The 26,044-nt window shown below is 43.7% G+C and overlaps 2 protein-coding genes across 5 annotated transcripts; both read right to left on the bottom strand.

Annotated features, from left to right (window-relative positions):
* Nucleotides 1-4,855: 4,855 nt before the first annotated feature.
* Nucleotides 4,856-9,622, bottom strand: CRLS1 (cardiolipin synthase 1). Of its 4 annotated transcripts, none has more exons than XM_015283923.4 (7): nt 9,145-9,622; nt 8,661-8,798; nt 7,957-8,086; nt 7,436-7,521; nt 6,959-7,027; nt 6,520-6,611; nt 4,856-5,172 (listed from the first exon to the last, which is right to left on the bottom strand). In XM_015283923.4, the coding sequence occupies exons 1-7, from the start codon at nt 9,460-9,462 to the stop codon at nt 5,085-5,087; spliced, it is 921 nt and encodes a 306-aa protein (XP_015139409.3). In that variant the 5' UTR covers nt 9,463-9,622; the 3' UTR covers nt 4,856-5,084. The 4 variants fall into 4 exon arrangements, with proteins under 4 accessions (XP_015139409.3, XP_040554182.1, XP_040554181.1 ...); XM_040698248.2 differs by having other exon boundaries at nt 9,003-9,256; XM_040698246.2 differs by having other exon boundaries at nt 5,099-6,039.
* A 1,373-nt stretch (nt 9,623-10,995) lies between these two features.
* On the bottom strand, nt 10,996-26,017 carry MCM8 (minichromosome maintenance 8 homologous recombination repair factor). The gene is given in 18 exon segments (NM_001293169.2): nt 10,996-11,684; nt 12,595-12,784; nt 13,222-13,298; nt 13,863-14,072; nt 15,029-15,242; nt 15,503-15,698; nt 16,274-16,415; nt 17,863-18,003; nt 18,305-18,335; nt 19,117-19,315; nt 20,202-20,353; nt 22,009-22,094; nt 22,597-22,795; nt 23,760-23,863; nt 24,605-24,754; nt 24,941-25,023; nt 25,538-25,612; nt 25,749-26,017. Coding segments are annotated over 18 exon segments (2,457 nt in total). The 5' UTR covers nt 25,864-26,017; the 3' UTR covers nt 10,996-11,591.
* Between the last annotated feature and the right edge of the window lie 27 nt (nt 26,018-26,044).

Raw genomic sequence — 26,044 nt, 5'->3', positions numbered from 1 at the left:
ATGACAGCTTCAGCCTGCTTATAGATGGCAGTGGCATCCAGGGGTGCTTATTGCCAGCTGGGAGAGGGGAGCTTTTAATGGAACCCTCTTTCAGGGCTGGACTGCAAAAACAGCGGTAGGTACTGCCCTAATCTAAATGTGGGGAGAGGCTGCTTGCACCACGAGCCTGCTGTGCTCCTGTGCTTTCACCTCCCTTCTCACCACAGAGGGCTTCACCTGCTGGGTCAGCAAAGATGGATGTTGCAATGCTGCTTCCACGTGCTAAGGCCAGCTGGCAAGTGAGTTAACGTAAACTTGGTCCTCTGTAGAAGAATGGAGATGCTTTGCCATGACTCTGATGACAGTCAGCAGGAGGTAAGTCAACTGCTCTGGTATTTTAGGAAATATCAGGGACATCCTTTGTCCTCAAAACAAAATATTTTCTGGTTGTCCTGGAGAAGCCTGTAGGCAACGTATCCCCTTCTTCAAATCTTTATAGCCAGCAGTTGTCACTGGGGGGGCTGGGACAAACAGCAGTCCTGGGGTGAGGTGGTGGCTGTGGCCACTGCTGCTCCTGCTGATGTGTTTTCCCCTCTTTTATGTGAAGGGCCAACCAAAATACATGGGGGGTTAAACTGTGTGGGAAAAGCACAGTACAGAAGGGCTTTACAGAAGTGGGAACGAGCGCTATACAGGGGGATGTCATATAGGGGAGGGCAACACTATAAGCTGTGTTACGTAGGAAGGGGGCAAGCACTGCATGTGAGGGCACTATATTTGCAGGGGGGACAAGCACTATAGGGTGGCATTCTATGGAAGGGTGAAAACTATGCTGTAGAGTGTTATACAGGAGGTGGGCAGTATACAGGGAAGCATTACAGTGAGTGGGAGAGTGCTATAAGCAGAAGGTGTTATACAGCACTCACTTGCCCCTTATAGGTGAGCATTTCAATGGGGGCAAGTACTGTGGGGAGACATGGGGGGGGTATGTGAGTTCTATATAGGGAATGTTAGAGGAGGCAGGGGTAAGCACAATACAGGGGGTAATATATGGGGTAGGTGAACACTACATGAGGTGGTGTTATGGAGAGGGGTGAGAAATACGGGAGGCATGTAGGACTACAAGAGGACATCTAAATAATATCTGTCTTTACATAACACCTTCTGTATTGTGTTCATCTGTCTGTAACATTTGCTCCAGTCCTGTATAACAACCCCATGTAGTGCTCACAGCCCTATACATTGCCCCTGCTTGTGTCCAGAAGAGCAAGTGGAACTGGCACTGAAAGTAGAAGTGAAACCAGAAATGGAACAAGTAAAAGCATGGCCAAAACCAGAACGGGAATTAAAAGTAAAATTGGCAGTGAAAGCAAAACTGGATGTGGGATCAGGAGTAAAAGTGTAATGGGAAGTGGAAAGTGGAACCCTAAGTAAAAGTGGAACTAGAAATGGATTTGGAACCAGACGTGTAAGCAAAAACAGAAATGGTAATATAACCAGAATTGGAAATGGAACAGAAGCAGAAATCGATGTGGGACTGGAATCAGAAGTTGAACCAGAAGTAAAAATGAAACCAGAAGTGGAAACAGAGCCATTCTAAACCACATTGAGCCATTATAAGACGTGCCAGGCCAACCAAGGTGCCGTGCCGAGCTTTGCTGACTTGTGCTAGGCCAGCTGGAGCTGTGCTAAGCCATGCCGTTCATGGTCAAACCAACCCAATCCGAACAAACCTGGGCCAATCCAACCTGGGCAAACTCACGACAACTTGAGCCAAGACATCCTGAACCCTGCTGTGCCAGTCTGAGCCATGCAGAGTCATGCCAAATCATTCTAGGCCAACTCAACCCAATCCATTCTGAGCCCAGTCAAGCCAAGCTGTCCCAGGCTGACCCAATCTGGGACAACCCAGGTCAACCTGAGCCAAGCCATGCAGTACTGAGCTGTACCAACCACACCTAATCTTTTTGGAACTGAGCTGAACTGATCAGTTCCAGGCTAGGCCAATCCATGCCCAGCCACACTGAACCAAGCAATGGCTTGCTGAATCATTCTGATCCATGCTAAGCTGAACCAAGCTGTGCTGAACTACACCAGACTGAGCGTTGCTGGACTGTGCTAGGCTAACCTGATCAGGTCCATTTCAAGCCAAACTGAACTCACCCTGGCCAACTTGGTATGAGCCATGCCATCTTGAACTGAGCCACTCTCGCTCATGCTGTGCCAAGCCAGGCTAACCTGATCCAACATAAGCCAACCCAAGTTGTGCCCTGTTCTGAGCTGAGCCAAGCCAAACTGATTCAGTCCAAACCAATCTTGGCCAGCCTCCAATCTGAGCCTGATACAAGTTGTAGCGTTAAGCTTGTTAATGATCACTGACGGATAGCCCAGTCACTTGTTCAGAAAACAGGAAGAATCTCTGCCCTTATCACAGATAACAATGATATATTGAACTCCTTGGGCCAAGCAAATAAGGAAGCTCTGCTGGAATCAGCTAATTTTGTTAAAGCCACTATTGTATGATCAAGGCAAGGAGCTCAGTGAGCATGCAGGAAGACCGACTTTGTATCAGGCAAAGAGGTAACAATTGCCTCTAACCAGTTTTAGGAGGACCCATGAAAGGTATTAATCAGAAGACCGGTAGTATGGAAGAACAACTTACCTCAAACGCAAGGGCTCACTGGAACCTTCCAGAAGGGAGCAATCTCCAAACAGAGATGTTTCCCTCCCAGCTGCTAGCCCTTAAATGAGGTTAGGGAGGGGTGGACCCAGTCACACAGGTGGATTGCTTGCACCTGTGCTCCCCGCGCTAGCCACACCTCCTCACCAGATGCTCAATCGCTGGTTCAGACTGTGACATAGCAGTTCCCATACAGAGTTCAACCAGCAAACACAGTGAGGAAGAGTACTGACTTCATCCAGATAGTCCCAGGACTACCACCACAAAAAGACTGAACACGTGCAAGGAGGCAGAACCCCATGTTAACGATCTGGGGGAAGCATTGAACATGTACATACTACTCGGGAAACCCTTTGTGTAAGAAAGATCTTTTGTACCAGGGACATGCAATTAGGGGGAAGTGCATCTGGTGCCAAGAATGAAGAATGCCTGCTTCCTAACACTCCAGTTTGAGACTTACGAGAGTTTCATGATCAACCAGTTTATGGTACCAAGCCGAGCTGTGCAAACTCAAGCCAAGCTATTCTAAATCGTGCCAGGCTGACCCAACTCAACATGCCCTGTGCTGGGTCAAGATGTCCTGACCTGAGCCAACCCGTCCCAGGCCAACTACTTCCAACCCAAGCCATACCAGGGCAGGGCAGGCTGGCACGAGGTGGATCCTACCAGCTGCCTTCCACCTTCCTATCATTATTCTGCCTCCACAGCAGCTATCTTCTTCGAAAGTTCCTATTTCACTTCAGATCAAAATTCCGTTTCACTTCTGGTTCCCCATCCACTTCCACTTCTGGTTATGCTCCTGCTTATACTCCCACTTCTAGTTTTGGTTATGCTTCCAGTTCCAAATCCACTTCTTGTTTCGCTTTTACTTCTGGTCCCATTTCAGCATTCACTTCTGGTTCTACTTCCATTGCCAGCTTCACGTTTACTTCTAGTTCCACTTCTGCTTTCAGTCATGCTTTTACTTCAAAGGAGGGGGCTCATACCAAGGCAAATGGGAACTGCTAAGTAAAAATGGAACCAGAAGTAAAAACGGAAAAGGGGGGAAACTGGAACTGGAAGCAAAACTGTAACCACATGTGGAACCAGAAGTTGAACGGAATTGAGGTCAGAAGTTAAATAGGCAAATTCAAAGAAGAGGGCTGCTTCTGAGGCAAAAGAGAATTGCTAAGGAAAAACATAACCAGAAGTGGAAAAGGAAGGTGAACCAGAAGTCAAATCAAAAGTGTAATTGTAACCAGAAGTAAAATTGTAACTGGAAGTAGAAGTGCAATGGGGGGGTGGTACCGTATCTGGAAATCAAAGTGTAGCCAGAAGCTGAATGAAACTGTGATGAGAAGTGAAGCAGGAACTTTCAAAGACAGCTGCTCCTGAAGCAGAAGACTACAATGCAGGCAGAAAGCCATCAAAAGTGGTAAGAAGGCGGCAGCTACATAAGCAGAAATAGACGAAGTGTGACCAGCAGTTTAAGGGAAAATGTAACCGAAAGTGGGAGTGGAAACAGAAGTAATAATGGAAGTGGATGTGCAACCAGAAGTGAATACTGATCAGAAGCAAAATATGAACGCTCTAGTGACCTTCCGTTTTAAATGGCTTGTACTGCCTCCATAGCAGGGAAGAATGATCGTGGGGGCCAATGCCAAACATCAAAAGGTCCCAGGTCAAGCAACTGGGGACACAGGTGATGCACTTTGTTTCAATCACTAGAAATCACTTGTAATGAGAAACGTAACTCCATGCCTACTTTGTTTGGATAGAGTGTTCAGTGCACAGCTGGCCATTCTGAAACTCAAAACTCTTCTCTGCTGAGTACAGTTAATGTTTGCTTGTATATAAAAACAAACAGAAAAAAAAATGGAAAGAGGAGGGAAATAACTCTTCTGTGGCCTGCCATATTACCCCAGAAAATGAAACAGTGCTTGCTACCACTCTCATTTAGATTTTTGAAGATTCTCTGTTTGATCATATTGTTTGTTCTGCTGCAGGCTGAAATATGTCATAAATCCTAATAAGGAAAGCTGCTTTATTGACTTAGGTTGAGGTACAAAGACAAATTCTTACAACTGCTTTTTCTTCTCAGATCCAGTCAGTGTATTATACGAAGATGCCAAAAAAAGCTGGTGAAAAGTGCATATTTCTGACTTCAAAAACAATATAAAATTATTAAAGATGTGTATGGCAGCAATTAGTAACCCATGTGTTTAAGAACATTATTTATTTGTTTTTATAAAGAACCTTATCTTTAAACAAATTAAAAATACATTGAAAAGTCTCTATATATACACACAGTACACGTTCAAACTTCATTTCACTGTGATGCCATGGTTCAAGCAGAAAAACATAGTTCTTTTTCACAAACCCAGTTGCATTACAACCATCTTCTTCAGTACAGCAAACCATGCTGCCAGGTCCTTTCAACAATACTTCATTTGTTATTTATCACCTGAACTGTTTTTCGGCCATAGTGGTAATAGCTATATGCAGATGTTACCGTTGTGAAAGCTGTGATGCACCTTTGAAGAAAATAGCTCCTGTAAGCCATCTGAGTTCAAGCATGACAGTAAACATCAACACTTGTTTGAGAGAAGACAACAAATCTGCTTCCATATTTGTAACCTCCATAATTCCTACTGGCATGAGAACTGACTCACGTGAGAAACTATCCCTTTGCAGCACGAAAGGGGATTGTTAAAAAAAATACAAAAGACTTGAACTTAATTTTATTTTAAGAAGTCCCACAGCTGAAGCACAGGTGTTGGCTTCAGCCTCTTTTGGTCTTTTCCCAGACATTGGGTAATAACCATACTTTATTTCCAAATTACCAGTGCTTCTCTGTGTCAGAGGCTGACATCATTCAGGTGCGAGTCAGTAACAGCCCTCTGCCAACACACTGCCAAGCTCACCTATACTATTTTTAGAGTACTCCCACAGTACCCTCGTAAGTCACACCTAGCATTCCTTCACTACTAACAACACCGTAACTCTCACAAAGTCCCAGAGAAATAGCAAGGTGTGTCCTTCACAGATGCAGTTCCAGGTTTAGCTTTCCAACAGGGTGAAAAACACATCTGACTGTTAAGATAAAGGTTCCTTATTCCTTAAAAAGCTTTAGGACTTTTTTTTTTTTTTAAGACAAGTAATACCGGATCTTCTACTACTTTAAACTCAGTTACTATGTAATTCTGCTAGCTGCAGTTCAGCCTCTTGGTTGTGAACTCTTACCTAACACCTTAGGAGAAATATTGCCACTTGTAACACCTGCCGTCAGCTACAATTAGCTGTTCAGGTCTCCAGTGATGGCAGTGACACCCAAGGCAGACATTTAAAGTGCACTCCAGTAGGCCTGTTTTCATTTGATGCCTCTCCTTCCTTCCTATAGTCTAGGAGGAATCGCTGATGTTTAAAAAGGCTTCAGAAATCTAGATTCCAGGGTAGCACGTACAGTATAAAGCAAAGTAAGAAAACACTTCCTGTCTATTTTTACTGATATCAAGATTTCTTTTTCAGGGGGCACTTATGGCATGAATATAAGCAACCTATATAGCCTCACTTCCCACTCCCTCCTTTGATACTAATCTGAATACACACTTTGCACTTGTGTACACCATGGCTTTTCTAAAGCCTTCCCTCTTCACTGCTGTTCCTGAATCTTAACGAGTCTCATGCAAATTAGGTAACAATAAATATATAGTTGCTAAATCAGTTAAGAATAAACGTGTAAAGGTTCAGCCACTGAGGTCTGAGATCATTGCGCATCGCCTTTTTGTCTCCCACAACTAGACTAATTTCAATTACTCATCTCCTAAGAAGCCCACTAAATTATCTTAAATAACCAAATTAAAGATGAAGAGATAGGTTACCATAACGTCTGCAGATACACGCTGTCAACATAATTGAAAACAGGAGCTGCTAAAGAAGCCGCCACCAAAATGAGCTGAACCGCCGTATTCATCTGGTACAAGCAAAACAAGAAGCACGACCAAAATGAAGCGTATTACACAAGGAACACCAGCATACAGTTTTGTTACTTGTTTAAATATTAGTCTGTGTACTACTAAAAAAATAAAATTAGAAAAAATATTTTAAAACTTCTTATAATGAAACACCTTATACTCTTAAAATCAGCCTATGTCCTGATTGGTTTCCACGGTGAAAACCTTTCAGGATTTAAGTTGCCTCCAAATCAGTCAGCGCTATCTCAAAACTGTATCCAGTAGTAAGAAACAGCCTCTTCCCTCCAAACCACACGCTGCCCCAACTAAGGAGAAATTATCATTTACAGTATGTTACTACTCTTACCTTGCTAATGAACGTTGGTTTTAGTTGGGCTGTAGCGTAACAGGGATTAAAATACCTACTGAGTGTTCTCTGTTGGGAGAGGAAAGGGAAAATAAATGCAATTCTAGCATATTCAGTTTGATAGACATCTTCACACGATACACAACAAAAAACCAATTACAGTATGAGAGAATTACACTGTCACTGCCATTAGATGAACTATCAGTCATCATACAGAGGTAGGAGAAAAAGTTACCAGTGGCTCTGGCTCATCTTACTCAAACTTATTCTACCAAACACTGTTCTGCTTACAAACCCGGCACAGCAATAAGCACTGGGCTATCCACCCAAGTTTGGGGCAACCATCAAGACTGGAGGAAAATCTTTTGGTTACAACTTGTTACACGCTTATTCTTTATGTATAGAGGTAAGAGCATATGAAAAGATTCAGTCATATTAAAAGGAGATTAAGTGTTTTGTTTGATCTTACACACTTACCGGTGGAGAAAGAGTTTTGTATCGCACATAAAAAACAGCAGCAATGAGCGCTACATCTCTCAGAATGATCATGGAAGTAAGTGAAACTGAAAAACCAAGCCAACAGGATCTAGTGAAAAACCACGGCCAAGATTAAGAAGAAAACACGTCAAAAAAAGAACACAAAACATGAAGCAAGAAATAACCACTGTCAACTTCTGAAACAGTTTTAGGCGCAACCGAAGGTTCTTAACATGACTTCTGAAAGGGTTTCATCTGATGGCTTCAACCAGCCTAAGGAATCTTACGTCCTTGGATGTCACAGCCAGCTTTGAAGAAATCACACTTGGAAGTAGCAGCAATGCATTCTGTCTGGGCTGGAGGGAACTGTGTTTTGTTTGAGTATTCAAAAGCAACAAATAGCAAAGTACAACTGGCAAGCTGCAAGTTAAACATGGTTTCCCTTCCAGAAACAGAAGAAATATTAACTTACACTAGATTAGCTTTTAATACAGTGCATGCAAGCAAGGACGTTTTCTCACCTGGGATAAGATTTGCACAAGTTAGGCTCACATAGAGCACGCTGATGAGAATTTTATCGGCCAGTGGATCAAGAGCACTTCCCAATGCTGATTTCTGATTAGCCCAATTGCGCGCAATAAACCCATCCAACTAGAAAGAACAACATTCAAGAATATTGTGTTAAAAAGCAAAGAATAGAAGCAGGTGTCACATGCTGCTGTACTGCGAGGTTCCATGACCATCATGCAATCCAGCTATGCTTAACTATAAGGAAGCCTGTTAGCAGATCCTTGTCTCACTCTTCCCACCCCCACCCCCTGCTGCATTCTAGATTCTGGAAGACTTCAAACACGTTCAATTCTCGTTATTTAAACAAACAAAAAAGCACAAACAAATAAACAAATGCTACAACTGACATTTTAAAAGGCACATCTGAAATCCACCAAGCATTGCTCTGGTGGGTGCACTGTGCACACCTGCCAACACCAGCACACCTCCAATGCACGAGCACGGGGCAATGCCCACCCGGGGACAGTCAGCACCACAGCCCCCACAAGGACGTATTTCACATTGCTACAAAGCAACACACGTAACACAATAAACTTCAGCTCCTCCTGCAGAGTATAATTCCCATGCAAGATAGATTCTAAACTCCAACGCACGTCAATGGGATCACAGCAACCCACACTACCCCCAAAGTATTTCCAAACTCACGTCAACATACCAAATCCGTTACGCCAGCCAAAACAAAGACACCTAGCGCAACATTGAAATTTTCTTCAACAATCAAATAGCCTAAAACTGGCGCCAAACCCATCCTTGCCATTGACAGTATATTTGGGATCGTCCATGGGTTTTCATACTGCAAAGTAAGAAAGCAAAAACTTCAGGCCGGGAAGGCGGACCCTGGCGTCAGCCAGCGCACAGCAGCGGCAGGCAGAAAGCCGTGCCCGCCTTGGAAGCGCCCCGCCGTTGGAGCAGGGCACAACGTGGCACCCGGCTGCCCGCCTCGCCCCGCGCTTCGCTTCCCAGGAGAGCGCCGCCGGCTCCGAGCTGGGCGGCACACCTGTTGCAGCAGGCCGCGGGACCGCGCTACAAGGCAGCCGGTCGGTGGGACGGCCCGGGCGGCTCGGTGCACCGAAAGCGGCCCCGACCCCACGCAGCCGCCGCGCTCAGCACCCCCGGCCCCGCTCCCGCGGCTCACGTACCAGCTCGGCATAGCGCCCGGCCGCGCTCCGCTCCCGGGGGGGCTCTGGAGGCGCGGCCCCGCCGCTCCCCGCCCGCCGCGGCCCTGCCTCGCCGCAAAGGGGGCTCCAGAAGGGCGCGCGCAGCGGCCGCCGGGGCTCGCGCAGGGCGAGAGCGGCACGCGCCCCCCCGGCCAGGCAGAACGCGCCGCCGTTGCCGTGGCGACGGCCTCCCGCCTCAGCCCGGCTGCCCAGAGGCCTGGCCCCGCCGCACGGCCGCCGCCGCCCCGCGCCGCGGAGCAGCCCCCAGAACCCCCTGCCCAGCCAAGCGGCGGCCAGCATGCTGCGAGGCGCCCGCCCGCCCGCCGCCCCCTACGCGCTCTGCGGCCCCGCCCGCCGGAGCGAGCGGCCGCCCGCCACCGCCATCCGCCTCCCCGACAGAGCGACGGGGACCCGGGGACAGGGGACGAGCCGCGGGCTGCGCCCGTGCAGCGCGAGGGGGGGGGGGGAGCGTGGCGACGCTTTGCGACACTTTACGGTAGCGCCCTCGGCGGCGTGCCGCGCGCTTTACGGCAGGCTCCTGGCCGGGCCTAGAGCTCCCCCCCAGGCGCAGAGCAGCCGGCCCCGGGCAGCCCCGACCTGCAGCGGTGGCGGCGTGGCGCTCCTCGCTCCTCCCCGCAGAACGGGAGCTGTGCAACTTGGGGAGGGAGGGGACGACCACCTCGGGCAAAATTCGTAGCTCATAAGTTCCTTCACCAGTCCTTGGAGGCAGAAGTGGATGGTTTGCTCTGCTGTAAGGCTTCTCAGAGAGCAAAGCGACTCGTGCTCAGCACTTGGCCTCCTGCTCCTCTCAGTCATGTTTGCTTTGGCTCAAGGAAGGGTAAGAGCTGATTTCTCCCGTTGTAGTCACTGACTCATTCTTAGCCCCTTCCCCGGCATTAAGTGCTGGTAGGCAGATAAAAGTTTCCACTCCTATTCCTGGCAGCACAGCAGACTCCAGACAAGGTTTGACCCCCTCTGTTCCATCCACTGACTACACAGTGGTCAGTAACTGGCAAAAGAAATGAGAAAAAGAAACCAAACCAACAAAACCCACCATTCATGTGTGTGTTTGGTAACTCTTCCTCTCCCCCCCTTTGAAAGACAGTTAAAAAGGAGCAGGTGAATTCTGCGTGGCCTCAGGAATTCGTTACTTCTTTTGGCACAGCACGTAGAGGTGGTAGCTTCTAATTGTTTGCATGGAGATGGGAGTGAAAGAACGTTACCACCTCCAGGCAAAGAGTGCATTCTGAAGTGTGCAGAGAACACCAAACGGGGAGGGGTGGAGAAACACCAAAGGACTCCAGCAGGTTGGGGTCAAGAACTGCCAGAAGCCTCATCACATTCAATGAGGAAAAGGGTAAAGTCCTGCAAGTGGGGAGGAGGAACGGCCCCAGGTATGAGCACACGGGGGCACCCACCAGGAAGTCCCTCTGCAGTGAAGGAACTCCACAAAGCAGGGGTAGGTGAGGCAGAACCCACTTGTGAAATTCCAGTGCTGTGTTCTGTTTATGTCTTACACAACGCTGCCCCAGGTCTGATTGTGCAAGGGTGGCATGGAGTGAGAGGAAGGAAGAAAAACATCACTTAATGGAAAAAGTGAAAGACTGAAGCTAGTTTTCTTATGGTTTCTACATCTTATCGTTTAGAAATAAAAGAGGGGAAAAACAATACTATCATCTTAAAAATCCTTATGCAGAGCTTCTCATCTGCTATGTTACTGCATCAGGGCATGCCCCGTTTCATAAAATCAGACAGCCTTCTGTGGCAGAACAGTTAAAAGAAGACATACACAGTATGTAATGTGAACATACATAACACCTATTAACACCCATGCAAGTGTTCACTATTACTATTATTCCCATCATATTTAATGAGAAATAAAAATACAATTCCCATTTTACACATTAAGCATTGTAACGAGGAGACTTTCATAAGTGAGACTTGCACTTCAAATAAAATCTGTTAGGAAGACCAATAAATAAAGGGTTACAAATCAAAAAACAAAACCCTTACAGCTATAAAGCTGCAGAGGTTCAACATGAAAGTTCCCAAATTTTTAGAAACATTTCTATACTTCAAAATCCTCAAACGAACTGCAGTGCTAAGGACACAACTTGCACTGTCTTCTCACAAAAGATTTCAGGTTTAAAATTTGTGAGTCCAACAATTTAGAACTGAAATCTGTTGTTAGGATCGTTTGGGCTGGCAGCCTTGCAGGATGAGTCAAGCAGCAGTACCACAGATTGTCTTACGTGAGCTTCTAGCAAGCCTGCTGGCATTACCAATGTTTGAACAGGAACTTCCAGTAAGCAACAGAGCCAGAGGTGCTCCTGGGGCAGGCTGCAAGTCAGGGTGCTTTACTGCTCCATGTTCATCAGTCCATTCAAGATACAGTAATTATGTCTCAACGTTTACTGCAGAAGCTCTTCTCACATAGTCTGAAGCTGATAAAGTCTCGAGCCTTTTTTCAAGAGATAACCCTGATCATTCAGGGATTCAATAAAGCTCTCAAAATCAAATACCTGCAATTGAATGAAGGGTGGGGGGGGAGAGGGGGAGAGACAAACTTAAATGCCAAACTGGAAAAAATAAATTCCATCTGATAAAAAGCAACGCAAATGATTGAAAAGAATTGTAGTATTTGTGCATTACTTAGTAAACTGAATTGAGCTAGAACTGAGTTAGTTTCCTTCACAAACCAATGACCTACAAGCAGGTAACACCGTCAGTCGCACCCTTTGGTGCTTTGCTTGTACACCATTCACAAATACACACGAAGTATGCAGAGTAGCATATGTATAAAACCAAGTTCTGAAACACAAATACTGAATAAAAGTCTGTTTTCTACAGCTCTCGTTGATTTCCAAGTATTTATAATGCATCTTCTGCCCATTCAATATTCTATATTAAATATATAAAGGCAAAATTAGAATTCATTTAGCTACAAGTAACTAGTTGCTGGATAAATGAATGGCCTTGTGAGAGAGAGAGCGCAACCACATACTCTGCCAGATGGGATTCACATCAAATCTAGTCTTGCTGACTGTAGTCAGCATTTACAAGTTTGGAGACAGAAGTCATCTTGTCCCAGCAGGACAGGGTAGGTTAACCAGGTAGCAGGAAGAACAGCAATACTGCCCACATTAAGTTCCATACAAAGAAATTAATTGTCTCCACTTCTCTCTTATCATGCCTGAAATCCAGTTTCAAGTTTTACATCGGAATTTAAAGCTTTTCACTATGAAGCAAAATAGGTAAATTAACTATTAACATTTTTGGATGGCAACCCCGCCCACCTCTCATGTACAGAATGTAAACTGTTACAGGATATAACACATTTGTGGCCACGTGTCCTACCTGATGTTCCCACCACGTTATATATAGCATGCTCAAAGCAGGAATGAAAACCCAAAAGTTTGATTACAGACTTACTCGTATTTGTAGCTCCTTTGCAACCTGTCGAAGTTGTTGCAAATCAAAGAGATTGCTGTAAGTTCTTTCTGCAATACTGCTAAGGGCAGAAACAAATCTTTTTGCTTGTGACCGATTGCTCATCCCAGACCCATGCTGTGAACGTTCAAAGTCCAGTTTTCCAAACTCATCCGAGTAGGTTCCCAGCATGCTAAGATACATACATCAAAAGAAATGGGATGCAAAAGTAAAAATACGTGAACTTCCTTCCTGAAATATCATCACTTGACATGCAAAGTTTTCAGAAGACAGATAGTGACTTTTTCCTAGGGGATGGTTTCCTATTAAGGGAACATAGAAAAAGCATCTGTCCAAATCACTTTTGAACTCAACAGCAACAACAGAGAGCGGTCACACTAGAGGAAAATCTTTGGCAGCATCTAAATTACTGTGGACTGATAGTAATAACTGCTGCCATGATACAACTCAAAAGTCTAAGTGGTAATATTCAACTGAGGGCTGCTGTCAGCTTTTAAACAGGAATTAAAAACTCTGAATGTTGGTTTTGGGGGCCTAAGTTTGCTGAAGTCATTTCTTTACTGTGTTTGCATGTCTGTTTTAGAAAGTGAATGAATAGCAACACATTACCTATATTTCATTATTTCTATTACATCCTCAGCATCTTCCTTGGTACATTTCTCCCTTAATTCCAGCCTTGATCGTGCCTTAAAACAAAGTATATCAGAAAGGTATATTTCAGATATTACACCTGATGAGAGAAAAAGCAACAGCCCTGCCCCCACATAATGCTACAGTAAGCCCAGCTTTTAGGAGCACACAGACAGAACCTGAGCCCAGAGAATACAGATGACAAGTCCTCTATTTTGATAGCATTTCAACATCATCTCTTTCACACGCACGATATCAAGATGGAGGTTGCAGTTTTTAACAGCTTATTCTCAGGAAATGGTACTTCACAAATAATGTTATTAAGATATGTTACTGTTTTTTGTAACACATTCAAGATGGGCAGCAGTTTGCCATCACCTTTCTTGCCTTTTAGGAGATAGACAGGTTTTATTTGTAGCTCCTTAAGGATGTTTTATTTCATAAGAGGCTTTTAGCAACAGTAGCTCTTAAAGCATTTGTAAGTCTCTTATCATCTTCAAAACAAACAAACAAAAAAAAACAGAACAAATCCCCACACAAAGGATAACTCAGCAGTATTGGTATCATACAGGAATAATGTCTTTGTTTTTAATCCTTCAAGTATTAAAGCTTGAATTTACCTCCGTGAGTCGAATCAGCGACTCCAGCTGCCTCGTGGTGATTGGTGTGCTGCTTGCTCCCTGGTTCTGCTTCCGAAGCTCCAGATAGAACTCCTGAAGGACCTGAGCAGCTTCTGGAGATAAATGTGGGTGAACGTACTGCCGAGCATAGCCGACGTACTTCCTCAGCAGCTGATGTGGAATGGCATCAAAGTTTTCTCCTGGTGAGATCTAACCCGATTACAAACAAGGGCCTTAGATTTCTGATCTTCCATCAGAACCTTATAGAACACAATCCAGTTTTTAAACAAACTTTTCATCTCCTATGCTTTATCTGGTGACATCTTTTTGAAGCTCTGAACATGTACTGGAAGGGCTTTGATTCTACATATACGAGCTGTGTTCTTTTAAAGTCAATGCACCGTGTGTAGACGTTATTAAACACATTTGGCCAGTTCACAAAAAGCAGAAGTTTGTAATCTGCACTACTTTGTTCCAAATAGGAATTAACCTTGTCAGGAATTCTTTTTCAAAAAGAGAATTCCAATTTCCTATTTGTTACAAGATACATCCCTACAGAAGGTTAAGCCATCACTCCTGACATCTCATTTCCAAGAGTGCAAGGGCCAGCAGGTTGTTTTTCCAAAACCTGTGCATTTGCAGCACCAGCACTTCTGACCACACAAGTTTAATAAAAAAATAGCTTTCCTCCTATAATCTCAGTCTGCCTTGGTTTGCAGACATCCGAGTGTTTGCTTACACACTGTTTTACTTGCATTCGGTATTTCAAAGCATATCATGTTATACAAAAATTACTATACCAGCCTAGTTCTGTAGCTTTTTACTGAAATCAGCAAGTTTGATTTAGAGCATTTTCATGCAAAATACCTTCCCAGTACCAATAATAATAATAATAATAACAATAATAATAATAATAATAAAGCAGCCCAGCTGATAAATTCTCTCCTGTATGAATTAACACAATTTTAGCAACACCAGCATAGATGATGTTAGCTAAAACAGATAAGCTGTAGATACCAGAGATTTCAATACTTTTTATTTAATTCAGAGCCAGTTCTCATGAGAAGAATGGGAGACTGAAGACATCTAGCAAGTCAGGGCTGCCAGGCCCACGGCAAAGAACACCACAGGAACAGACACAGCAAGAGGCACAGGAGGAGTGCTACCTTTAGTCTTTCAAGCAGGGGCCGATCTGAAACGACTTCAAGAACAGAGCGATCCTGCACGTTGGTACGGCTCACAACTGCACTGCTGCACACTGCCTGCTTCCCAGCTCGGATTGCCATCACGTGCTCCGACAGCAAATGATCATGATCTTCATTTGGGGTGTCCAGCAAAATAAAAACTAAGTCAAATCTTGACAGTAAAGCACTCCCCATTCTACAGTAAAAACAAGAACAATACAATACTTGTATAAAAGTAGCAAGACTACAGCAACTCTGCTCTATATCAAAGACAGACAGTCCTGTCCGTTTCATTCAAAATAAAACAGAACAGCAATTTGTCTCCCAAGAAGCATGAAAAATTACTATAACTCGTGCTCAAGCTCCAGAAAACTAGAAATCAATTTTATATGAGGCTGGCAGAAGCTCCTGCTCCACAACGCGAACCATACAAGCAGCATTTCAGGAAGTGCTTACTTTAAGTTCTCAGACACTGTTTTGGCTTTGTTATAATGCCCTCCAACTGGGTTTGCTGCAGCAACAATAGATGTTCTGGCTGGCAAACTGCAAACAATACCAGCCTTGGCAAGGCTGATACTTTGTTGTTCCATGGCTTCCAGCAAAGCCTGATGCTGGCTTCCCATCTTATCAAATTCATCTATTCCACAAATACCTGGAAACAATTAGCACAGGACAAAGATTTATTAGAAAACACATTAACTGACGGGCAAGTGTATGCTACAATCCCACACGGTGTCAGAAACCCAACTCAGATTCTAGATACTGCAGGAGATGTTGGACCAAGCTGTCCTTTCAACAGCGTCCATTTCCACTTCATGTTGCTGCAGCTGGCCTGGCTTGCAGAAGCAGTGTCTTGGTTTCTCCGATGACAAAATAAGCTTTCTTTAAAAAAAAGAAAGGTGGCAAAACTCATAAGCAAGCTATTTTTCAAAAGCAGTACGAATCCAGTACCTGACATTAAGTCAGATTTCTCAAAAAGGAAATCTTACATCTCTGACACATTAAATCAGACTGGTATGTGAATTGCAGAGCAGTGTTTTATACATAATCAGGGCCCTGGGAAAGCAGGAACCACTTCTGGTGAAGCTCAAAACTTCCCAGATCTGGAATGCCAGTATCATACTTCAAACTTATATTTTCAACTCAGTCACACAAGCACTGCAGTGTTGCCTTAGACTCAGCAGCACACCTCACCCCATCCTGTTCATATTAAGTATGTAATGTTACCTTGATCTCCAAGCACTAAAGCACCAGCTTCCAAGGCAAAATCTCCAGAAGCACCATCTCTAGACAGCGTAACAGTCAGGCCAGAGCTGGTGGAAGTATTACCACAAACATACACACCTCGAGGAGCAACGTTACACACTGCCTAGAAGAGAAGGAAGGACCTTTTTCTCTCCCCAGGCTAAACAATTTCATAAGCCCTATTCTAGAGAAACAGTACAAAGTAAAACAAATGTTTCTTTCCATTTAACAGGGCCCAACAGTCAAGTCAGAACTCCTTTCAACCCCAAGAAACCTATTCCTATAAAATATTAGGAATAACTACTGGCACAGTACTGGCAGAGTCCCGCCCACTGTGTTATCAAAACTGCTAGGACCTGGGGCACAACACTTACATTTCAAAGCATATCAAAACGCTTGGCAACTTCCCATCCAAACATCACCAAATCACAGATACATAGTTTCTGTAGCTTCATATCCCAAAGTCAATTCAGACTAATGTCTTGTTGGAGTGCTCGGCACAAGCTGTTTCAGAGAAGGCACGCAGAGATCACCCCACAGCTAAGGGATGAAAGACAGTACTAGGTTTCTCCATGCCCCTAGCATCCAGAAAACAGCTTTGTAATTTGAATGGACTGACAAAACTGACAGACATACTGCAGTTAAATCTCTCTAGAATACAGTTACCATCACTGGATTTTCCTAGTAAAGCTCTATAATTAGTGGTGCCCATACTTTATCAGAAGAGAACACCCAAAGCATATTTGCTCAGTGCCAGATAAGACAGGCACCGACTACAGAGTTAAACAAACAAACAACAAAAAAGCACAATAACAAAAACCACCACAGATTGGCTCCTACACAGCTTTGCTTTCTTCTTTGTCATCTTTTCCCCCCAGAGACAGTGATGATTGAGAGGCACCATGTCTCAGGGTCTTATCGGAGGACAAGACTAATAGCTCGTTTTGAATGACATTCTATTCTTTAGGAATGCCATTAAGAAAAGAAACATTATTCTGATGCCAGAATTTCCCAACTCAGTGAAAAAAAAATAAAGATTTGTTTAAGAGGAAGAAATTCTACCAGCAGCTGGCTTTGCCATAGTCATACAAAAATGCCCACCAAGATTCCTACGAAAGTAGCAGCAGGTTCCTTTCTCAAAGGACAAAGATCTGGGCCAGCAACATAGAAATAGCGTAAGAGAATGGAAACACACCTTGCTGAAGGTGAGTGGCACAGCAGTTCTAAGAACGCCCTTATTCTATTTGACAGCAGGTCAGCTAAAAGAAGATAGGAAGGAGCAAAGCATCTCACCAGGGAGGAAGGCCAGTGAAACGAGCTAACAAGGGAAGGACAGCAAGACTTACACAGTATTTGAAATCACATAGGTTTGACTGAGTATATCTGCTTGGATGAGTGCTTTAACAGGCTGGTTGTCTTCTGCCAGGCTCTCTGGAAAGAGGGGACAGCTAAAAACCCATTCTGCTGTACCTGAGGCCTTCATGCTACATGAACAGATCTCTCCAGCTAGGTAAGGCAGCAAGGAATTCAAGAAAAACACAATTATAATGTAGTAACAAATAAATCCATACTTGCAACATTTGACTTTTTCCTAATCCTGGATCTCCAACAATGAGAACATGTGGATCTCCTCGCACTGGGATTCTGTTCTTGTCATCGACAAACTTCTGACATCCTCCAAACAAGGCCAGGGCCAAGCCTGCCTTTACAATCTGCAGTGGTACATACAAACACCAGTAAATATTCAGTCCTGCTGATCAACACCGACAGCTCCCCACATCTGTTTGTAAGAACTCTTTCCCTCTGAATGAAAGAACTTTAATCCCGTAAGAAAGTTCCAAGGGCATAAAGCTGCCTTGTCAGTTCACATACTGGAACAACACTGAAGTCACCCACAAATACAGTCCCTGCCCCTTCCCTGCACCTCCAATAAACTCCATACATCCTGCAGGAGTTTAACGTGGCACAAACATTTCAAACTGAAGCTGCAAGCAGAGCTGATGCATTGCGTACCTCGTGGCCGTAGATTGCAGGACAAAGAGAGCTGAAAGACAAAGCATACTGTGACCCAGGCGGAATACAGATCTCATGTTAATATTAATTAACCACTTCTTCTGTCTCTTTGTCCCAGAATACTTTTATAAACGTATGCATTTTCTGCTTAGTTGTTGAACACTGAGAGTCAGTTTAAATATAAAAGCAGTATTGAATTTCTCAAAATGTTGAGATAACCACATACACGTGAAACAATAAGAAAAAGCTTTCATTTGAGTTTGCACAAATGCATAGAACCAGTTTCCCCACGGTTATTGCACCCATCCTGATCTTTATCAAATAACTACATGTAACTCCCTTCCAAAGGTGCTGCAGTTTTCTGTCTTTGACTCCACTGGCAGGAGCTGAGGGGTGGTCCAGATGACAGGTACCTTTCTATCTGAGCTAAGGGTCTGTAGAGAACCCTCTAATCAGTTCTCTCACCTCCTTCCTCTGCTGTGGAAAAGCAGAGCAGACAACAAAACAGTGCTCGTGAGTTAAAATTAGTTACTGAGGAGCACAAATGAATGGTTTGCTTTATTTACCTGTGGCTTCCTATCTCGGGGTTGACCTGAAACACTCTGAACGTACCTGTATTCCACAGTTCTAAAACCCTCAGCTTCCATTTGCATTCCCTACTGCAATACTTCCTCTGGAGCCCTTTGCTCACTATGGTGTGTTAAATCTGTACGCTATATATTGTCCAAGCCTCAGACATCTCATAGCTTTAAGATCAGCTGCCACGTTGGACCGAATTTGGTCATGCCTAACTTAGCCCTGATACAACTTACTTCACAATAATCCTGAAGAGATTTTCCTCAGCTTGAATTTCTTGAACAGCATAGAGGTCCTTAAGTGAAAATTCCATGAAGGATCGTTGAAAAGTCTCCTCCTCAAAATTCTTTGTTTTTTGTCCTTTACTGTTGCTGACAGAATTTGCCTCAATGTACAACAAGAACACACACTTGTCGTTCTTATTTTTAGATGCTCCTGTTAGAAAGATTGACAGGTAATTAAGGAATAATCTTCACATCCTAAGTACCAACGTTGCTTACAAATGGCACAAGGTAATTAAAAGATGAAATGTACAGATATGAGCAAAATACAGGCTGTTCATATTTTAAATAGTTCAACACCTACATCTTCAAAAATTGATGTACAGTGACTTACAGCTTCTAGTTCTACATCTGTTCATTAAGTTCCATGCTTTTAGGTACACACGTACCTTAGCAATTAAACATTTTCTCTATCCTCGAGAGAACAATTGCTGCACAGTGAATGTAGGCACACAGTAAATCACTACTGAAATTCTCTGCAATATATTCGTTCTATTACAGCCATGCACAGCATAGTTCTTCACCTGGGAGAAAAAAAGTGTAAGATTTCTCCAGGGAGGACTAAGTTGAGAAAGATAATATGCTTTCACAGTAGCGTGATGGTTTTCCTGTCCTTTCAAGGGACATCAAGGGGAAAAAGTTAAGCAAAAAGATGAATCTTAATGAGACTTGAAGAAATAAAGATGTCCTCCTCATATTACTACTTCAGAGAAAGCTTTCCTACCAGCTGACATACTATGAAGCACTTTGTGTCAGCACTGCCACTTCAGGACTAGCATTACACACAAACCAGTGAGTTGCAAAAGACAAAGCCCAACTATCATTAGACATTAGATACAGTGCTCCTCTCAAACAGCAAAGCACGTTACTTGTTCAAAATGATGCCTTGTGGTGAAATTCTGGGAACTTCTGAAGAGATACGCACTTAATTCTTGCACAACTTCACAAGCTCAAATGAAACAGGAGGGCTGTTTCTCTCGTATAATCAACAGAAAAGCCACACACACACAGGAAGAAGTCTTCCAGGATAAATCTCTTACCTTCCTCAGTGCTGGACACCTTAACCACCCCTGTAATTGTGACCACATCTCCTGGGACACAACTGTCCACAAGATCTTGAACCAGCTCACATTCAATCGTGCGAGGGATGCGGCCTGCTTCTCGCTGATCATCCGACATGAGCTCCTGAACCCTGCAACACACAAACCCATACAACACAAACTCTGTGCATAACGTTCCCAAGTCAATTACAGCATACAAACCCTGTAGACACCACCTTCTAACCAGTCCTTTCTGAACTGAGAAGGGAGGCACGAGAAATGTCCAGATCAGCACTAGAAACAGCAGCACTCAATTTGGAGAAAAGCATTTTTCAGTTCAGACTTCAACAAATGGGAATATATCATACATAAAACCCCAAAAGACAGTAACAATGAATTCTTGAAGTAATAGCTAGCACCAGTGGGCATAATCACATAGAAATACAGTATGTGAAACAAGACAGATTTCATGTACAAAGTGAGGATGTCAGACATTACAGCCCTAATGAATGCACAATTGGCATTTTAACCTTAGCAAAGCCCAAGAATATCCTCAGACCACAGCAAGAACAGTAGCTCACTCTATGTAGCTGTAGAAGGCTGGGCAAGAAACAGCTCTCCTGAATGTATGTTACAGAACAACAGTCAGTAGTGGTGACAGTACAGCAGCAGTGAGGAAAAAGAAATCCACTGTCTACCTTGCTACACTAACAATGTTAGGTTCTGTAGAAATGGAAACTGTAACATGTTCCCCCCCAGCAAAGTTCTGACATCCTTAGGTATACTTGCTGGTTAGACACAAAAAGCAGATGAATGGGCAGGCCCAACACTACTGCTTTCTACAGGGTATACCTGAGGTAATGGAGACATAATCAGTACTATTTTAAACCAAGGTTTTTAGCCCATAAATTTACATTTTGTTCATTCAGCTGTCACAACTGATGGATGTGATTTAGCAGGGTTTTCCTAACTGACCTCCATCATTAAAAAGGAATTATTAAACAATAAATGCAACAAACAACAACTGAAGAAAGCTGCAGAGAGCGTGAACTTAACATTTCTCAACAGTATTGGGATGTTTGCAATATGGACAGTGGGATTGCATGTAACCCCCAGTAAGCCCACCAATGGCACCAAGCTAAGTCACGCAGTCAACAAATTGGAAGGAAGGGATGGCATCCAGATGAACCTGGACAGGCTGGAGAGGTGGGCTGTGTGAACCTCATGGAGTCCAGTGAGGCTAAGTACCAGCCAGGGTGCTATGCCTGAGCTGGGGCAACTCCCAGCACAAGGCTGGAGAAGAGACTGAGAGCAGCCCTGCAGAGAAGGACTTAGGTATTCTTGTGGACAAAAGCTGGACATGAGCCAGAAGGACAGGGAGGGCATCGTTCCCCTCTTCTCTGCTCTTGTGAGGCCCCATCTGGAGGACTGCATCCATCCGTGAAGCCCCCAGAACAAGAAAGATATGGAGCTGTTGACACAGGTCCAGAAGAGGGCCACAAAGATGCTCAGAGGGCTGGAGCACCTCTCCTACGAAGACAGGCTGAGGGAGTTGGGCTTGTTCAGCCTGGAGAAGAGAAGGCTCTGGGGAGACCTCACTGCAGCCTTCCACTACCTAAAGAGGCCTGCAGGAAAGCTGGGGCAGCACACCAGCAGGGAGTGCAGTGAAGGGACAAGAGCTAAGGGCTTTAAATTGAAAGAGCATAGAGAGATTAAAGTTACACAGTATAAAATGGGGTGAGCAGCTCTGTCACTTCGGGACTGCCCTGTTGTATTACATTTTTGTGCAGAAGGGAAAGAAGCTTACTTAACAGACTGCCAATCCACTGTAGTAGTTAAAGGAGAGCTCCTGTCAGGTGTGAATGACCGGCCACGGCACTCAGGAACAAGGCACTGTAACAGCATTAATTCTAATTCATTCTCAAATCTCTTTAATAATAGCTTTTAAATGTCTTTTTTTTTTTTCTCCTCCAAAAATAAAGTAAGCAAAACAACGAGATTAACTAACACAATTTCAGGGGAAAAAATCCCAGTTAAATTAGGGCTATAAATTAACATATACATCAATAAGAAAGAGCTCAGCCAGCTGATCCCCAATTCAGCTGTTGGAGCAAATACACACGATTGGTACAATCCCCCTTTTTTGGCAGGAGATTCTACAAAGTGCTTTGTCTCACCAGAATACCTTTCTTCCAAATAACAAGGCCATGTAGTAATGCAAAGTTGGATGGTAAGTTCAATTTTTTCTAACGTGTTCATAATTTAATCTAGCTTTACACATCTGAACTACTCCCCCTGACACCCACCTATTTTAAATACTACCGGTGTTGCTATTTTTCAAAACCCTACAGAAATGCAAAAGGGAAAAAGATCAAGTTAAATGACTTGAACTTACCTTCGTTGGAAGAGTGTACTTTCCATCAGGCAGAGGAACACTCTGAACATCTCCACACGTGCCACACACAAAGGCTAGCTTAGTGCACAGAGGCTTAATGTTACTGACACGTACAACAGTGCCACGCAAGGCAATGTATTTCCCATAACAGTTGGCCCGAACATTTTTCAGCTGAGTTAGTGGCTCATAGTTGTACAGTCTACAAAAGATGTTAAGCAAGAACAATTTGAAAGCTTACCACACTTAACTGATGAACCAAAAATGCTGCAGCCAACCAAAAGGAAGAGGCATACATGCTAACTACTAACAGTAATCTCGAGCAATGACTACAATGATTTCATCTGTGAACGCATGACATACTGTTTAACTCCTGTTCTTGAAAGCAGCACATTTAACATTCCCCAGTTGTATATATCTGAACAGCTACACATTTTGTTTGTACGGTGCCAGCTCTCTCCTGGAAACAACTGGGATTGATATAAACAGAAAATACTTCATAGTCACATATAAGCAGGTTTCGGTCCTGCTTTTCTTTGCTTTGCTCCTTCTTCCAAGGATCCTGAATTCCACCAACCCACTGCTCCACCCTTCTGTGTTGGAGAAATATTTTGTGAGTATTATATACTGATTGACTTATGAGTACTTTCTTCTGCAGAATCACGGCCCATAATTGCCCCACAGGATTTGAGATATTGTATATACCTTCTTTGGTCACAGGTTTTCCTAAACACTTTCCACTATCTAATTAAAAGAATGCAGGTTCATAATTGATTTCCGAATAGAGGCAAGCCTTTTACTACCAAAAGCCTAGATCCATTTGAATACTTTCCTAATTCCTTCAATAAAGAGCAAATATGCAAATATATTTCTCTTTTTTTAATAAATATGTTTTACATAATACTTCCTCTATTTATAAGCTGTTTCTTCACTTTATAAGCAGAGTCGTCGGGGTTTTTTTGCTTTTGCTTTTTCCTTCACAAGGACAGTTTAGCTTTTGTCATTGTGAAGACAAAGACAGACTTCTCTGGAAATAGCTTCACAGAGTGAAGTCTCACAGCAAAACAAGTATGCCTTCAGCACCATGCATGGACACCGATGATCCTTACAAGAGAGGCTAAGAGATGTTCTTGCGAACAGAACAAATACCCAACACCACCCATTACCTGGCATGAATGAGAGGAACATTTATTATAGGCTCTCCATCCAGTGGTAACCCTTCCTGCACCTGCAGCTCTGCAGCATGCCTTTCAAGGTCCTTGGTTAGCACCTATACAGAACAGAAGGGCAAACATGAATGTAGTACGTCATACAACATGGATTCAGTTGGCTGTTCTCTGACTGCTACCCATCACATTAGAGAAGACTAGAGAGCTCTCTACTGTTCACTGACTCCTGCTACAGCATTTTCCTGTTTCTTCCCAGTTCATTCTCCATTCTAAAAGGAATTTAAAACAACGACATTTGTTAAGTTTCTTCACTTAAAAAATGAATACATAATAACCTTTCATGGTTAAACTTGGTCAATGTGAGGAGAGATGTTTGACAAAAATGTCTGAGAATTCACCTTTCAACAACTAGTGAAATACTACAGGAGATATTGAGTGGAGCCAGGAATTCCTGCACCTGCTCCCCAGTCCAGCCACCAGGAATGGCTCCACTGCATGAGCTGGGACTAACTGCCCAGGCAACCCACAATACATCAATAAAGCAGGAATCAGACATCCCTATTATGTATCTACTGGAATTATATTTAGTTTTATCCAACTATTTTGATGACAAATATACAAAATGCACTAAAACCAAAGCACTTTCAAAACAGGATTTTGTGAGCCATACAGAAAGGGTATAGAAATGGAGCTTGTTGAGTTTTCGACTAAACAGCAGATTTCTGTAATAGAGAAAAGCATAGAAATGTGTTGGTTTTTTAATAACATAAGTGCCTTGAGATTTGATTGACTCTATTTAATCATGACAGTTATGTTCACATCTGTCAGAACTTCAAGCTTACCTGATGAATTGCCAGACCCATGCACTGCAGTATTTTCTGAGGCATATCCCGTAACTCCGTAGATATATTTGGTATTGATTTAGTTAATTCTCTATCTTCTATCAGTTCCTTATAATCCACAAGGATGCTTCCCTTTCTTTCTATTTCATCCTGTGAAATATTTCAAGTTATAAAATACACTTCAAATGATAAGCGCGACACAAACAAAACGTCATGAACATTTCACAGCTGTGATGGAGATCATCTTTGAAAGAAAAAACACATAAAAATATATGCTACTGCATCAATATAATTAGATAGATACACACATACACAAAGAAATATATATTCACTTACCTTATCATAAAGTTCAATACGTTGCATAAAAAAATTTTCAAAGGCTTGTGTCTTCTGGACAAAAGGTGACTTGTCAGCATAAGCTAACCAGAAACACCCAGCGTTAGTAACTGACAGAAACAATTGTTTCCACTTCACTAAATACATAAACGGGCAGTTTCTCTTTCATTCTATTTCTGCATTCCAGAACAGAGAAAGATGGCTGCTCTGTACAGTACGACAGTCATGTTCTGTTACAAGGTCTCTGACAAAAGAGAACCATGTTTACACTGACAGAGGTCAAGCAGGTAAGAGAAAAGCACAGCAGAGGTGCCCACGTACAAGCATGACAGACTGCATGCTTCATGTAGCTAACTGAACATGTTTCGTCATGCTTATCAATAGACTATATTTTATACTATTCAAAATTCCTTTCCAAGGTTCCCAGCCCACAGATATTACAGTATGCTACAACACTAGTCTTTATTACATTCACCTTCTCACATAGCAAACGTGAATTTCAGTTGCTTTCTATTCCTCTTATCCCCTCTATGTGTAACCAGACCCAGAGAAAAGCGATCAGGATATTTGCTAGACTTAACTTTGGTCTAAAAATACCTTCAGAGAAATAAAGCTTCCAGCCCTTATACGGAATAAACTGGTCCAGTGTTGACTGAACGAGTCGAGAACTTGCTGAAAGAGATTGAGATTAAAACAAGGTAGGTATGACAGCTTCACAGACCTCAGCAGTCTCCTGCACCGGGAGACAAGAAACTGCCGCTGCCCAGTGACGGACAGGCTACGAGGCAGCAGAGAGGAGCCCGCTCACCAGGCTCAGGCGCTCTCTTCCACTCCACCTTTTGCGTCCTTCCCCGCCAGCCTCCTCGCCAGCCCTGGAAGCCCCGTCCCCGGGGACACCCCCTGCCCCTGAGGTCCCTGCTCATCTCAGCCGCGGCGCAAGACGGAGTAGAGGAGATCGGAACGCATCAGAACAAAGTTAACAAAAATCGCTGGGGACTCTGTAGGGCGCGAGGCTGCCCACACACTCTGATGCAGGCGGGAAACAGCTACCTCAGCAGCGCCTGCGCACTGCCACCCACTGCCGCCGGAAGCAGCGAGGGGGAA

This window comes from Gallus gallus, chromosome 3, assembly GCF_016699485.2.
Source record: "Gallus gallus isolate bGalGal1 chromosome 3, bGalGal1.mat.broiler.GRCg7b, whole genome shotgun sequence".
Classification (NCBI taxonomy): Eukaryota; Metazoa; Chordata; class Aves; order Galliformes; family Phasianidae; genus Gallus; species Gallus gallus.
Note: the sequence above shows the minus strand (reverse complement) of the source record. Positions and strands in the feature narration are given on the sequence as shown.

What these genes read in the sequence shown, in the direction of transcription:
- CRLS1 (XM_015283923.4), bottom strand. Translation starts at nt 9,462, where the DNA reads ATGCTGGCCGCCGCTTGGCTGGGCAGGGGGTTCTGGGGGCTGCTCCGC. An exon ending in ACAAAACTCTTTCTCCACCG is followed by an intron (nt 7,028 to 7,435) that starts GTAAGTGTGTAA and finishes CTCTCCCAACAG; the next exon opens with AGAACACTCAGTAGGTATTT. An exon ending in GTGTATCTGCAGACGTTATG is followed by an intron (nt 5,173 to 6,519) that starts GTAACCTATCTC and finishes TTTTCTTCAAAG; the next exon opens with GTGCATCACAGCTTTCACAA.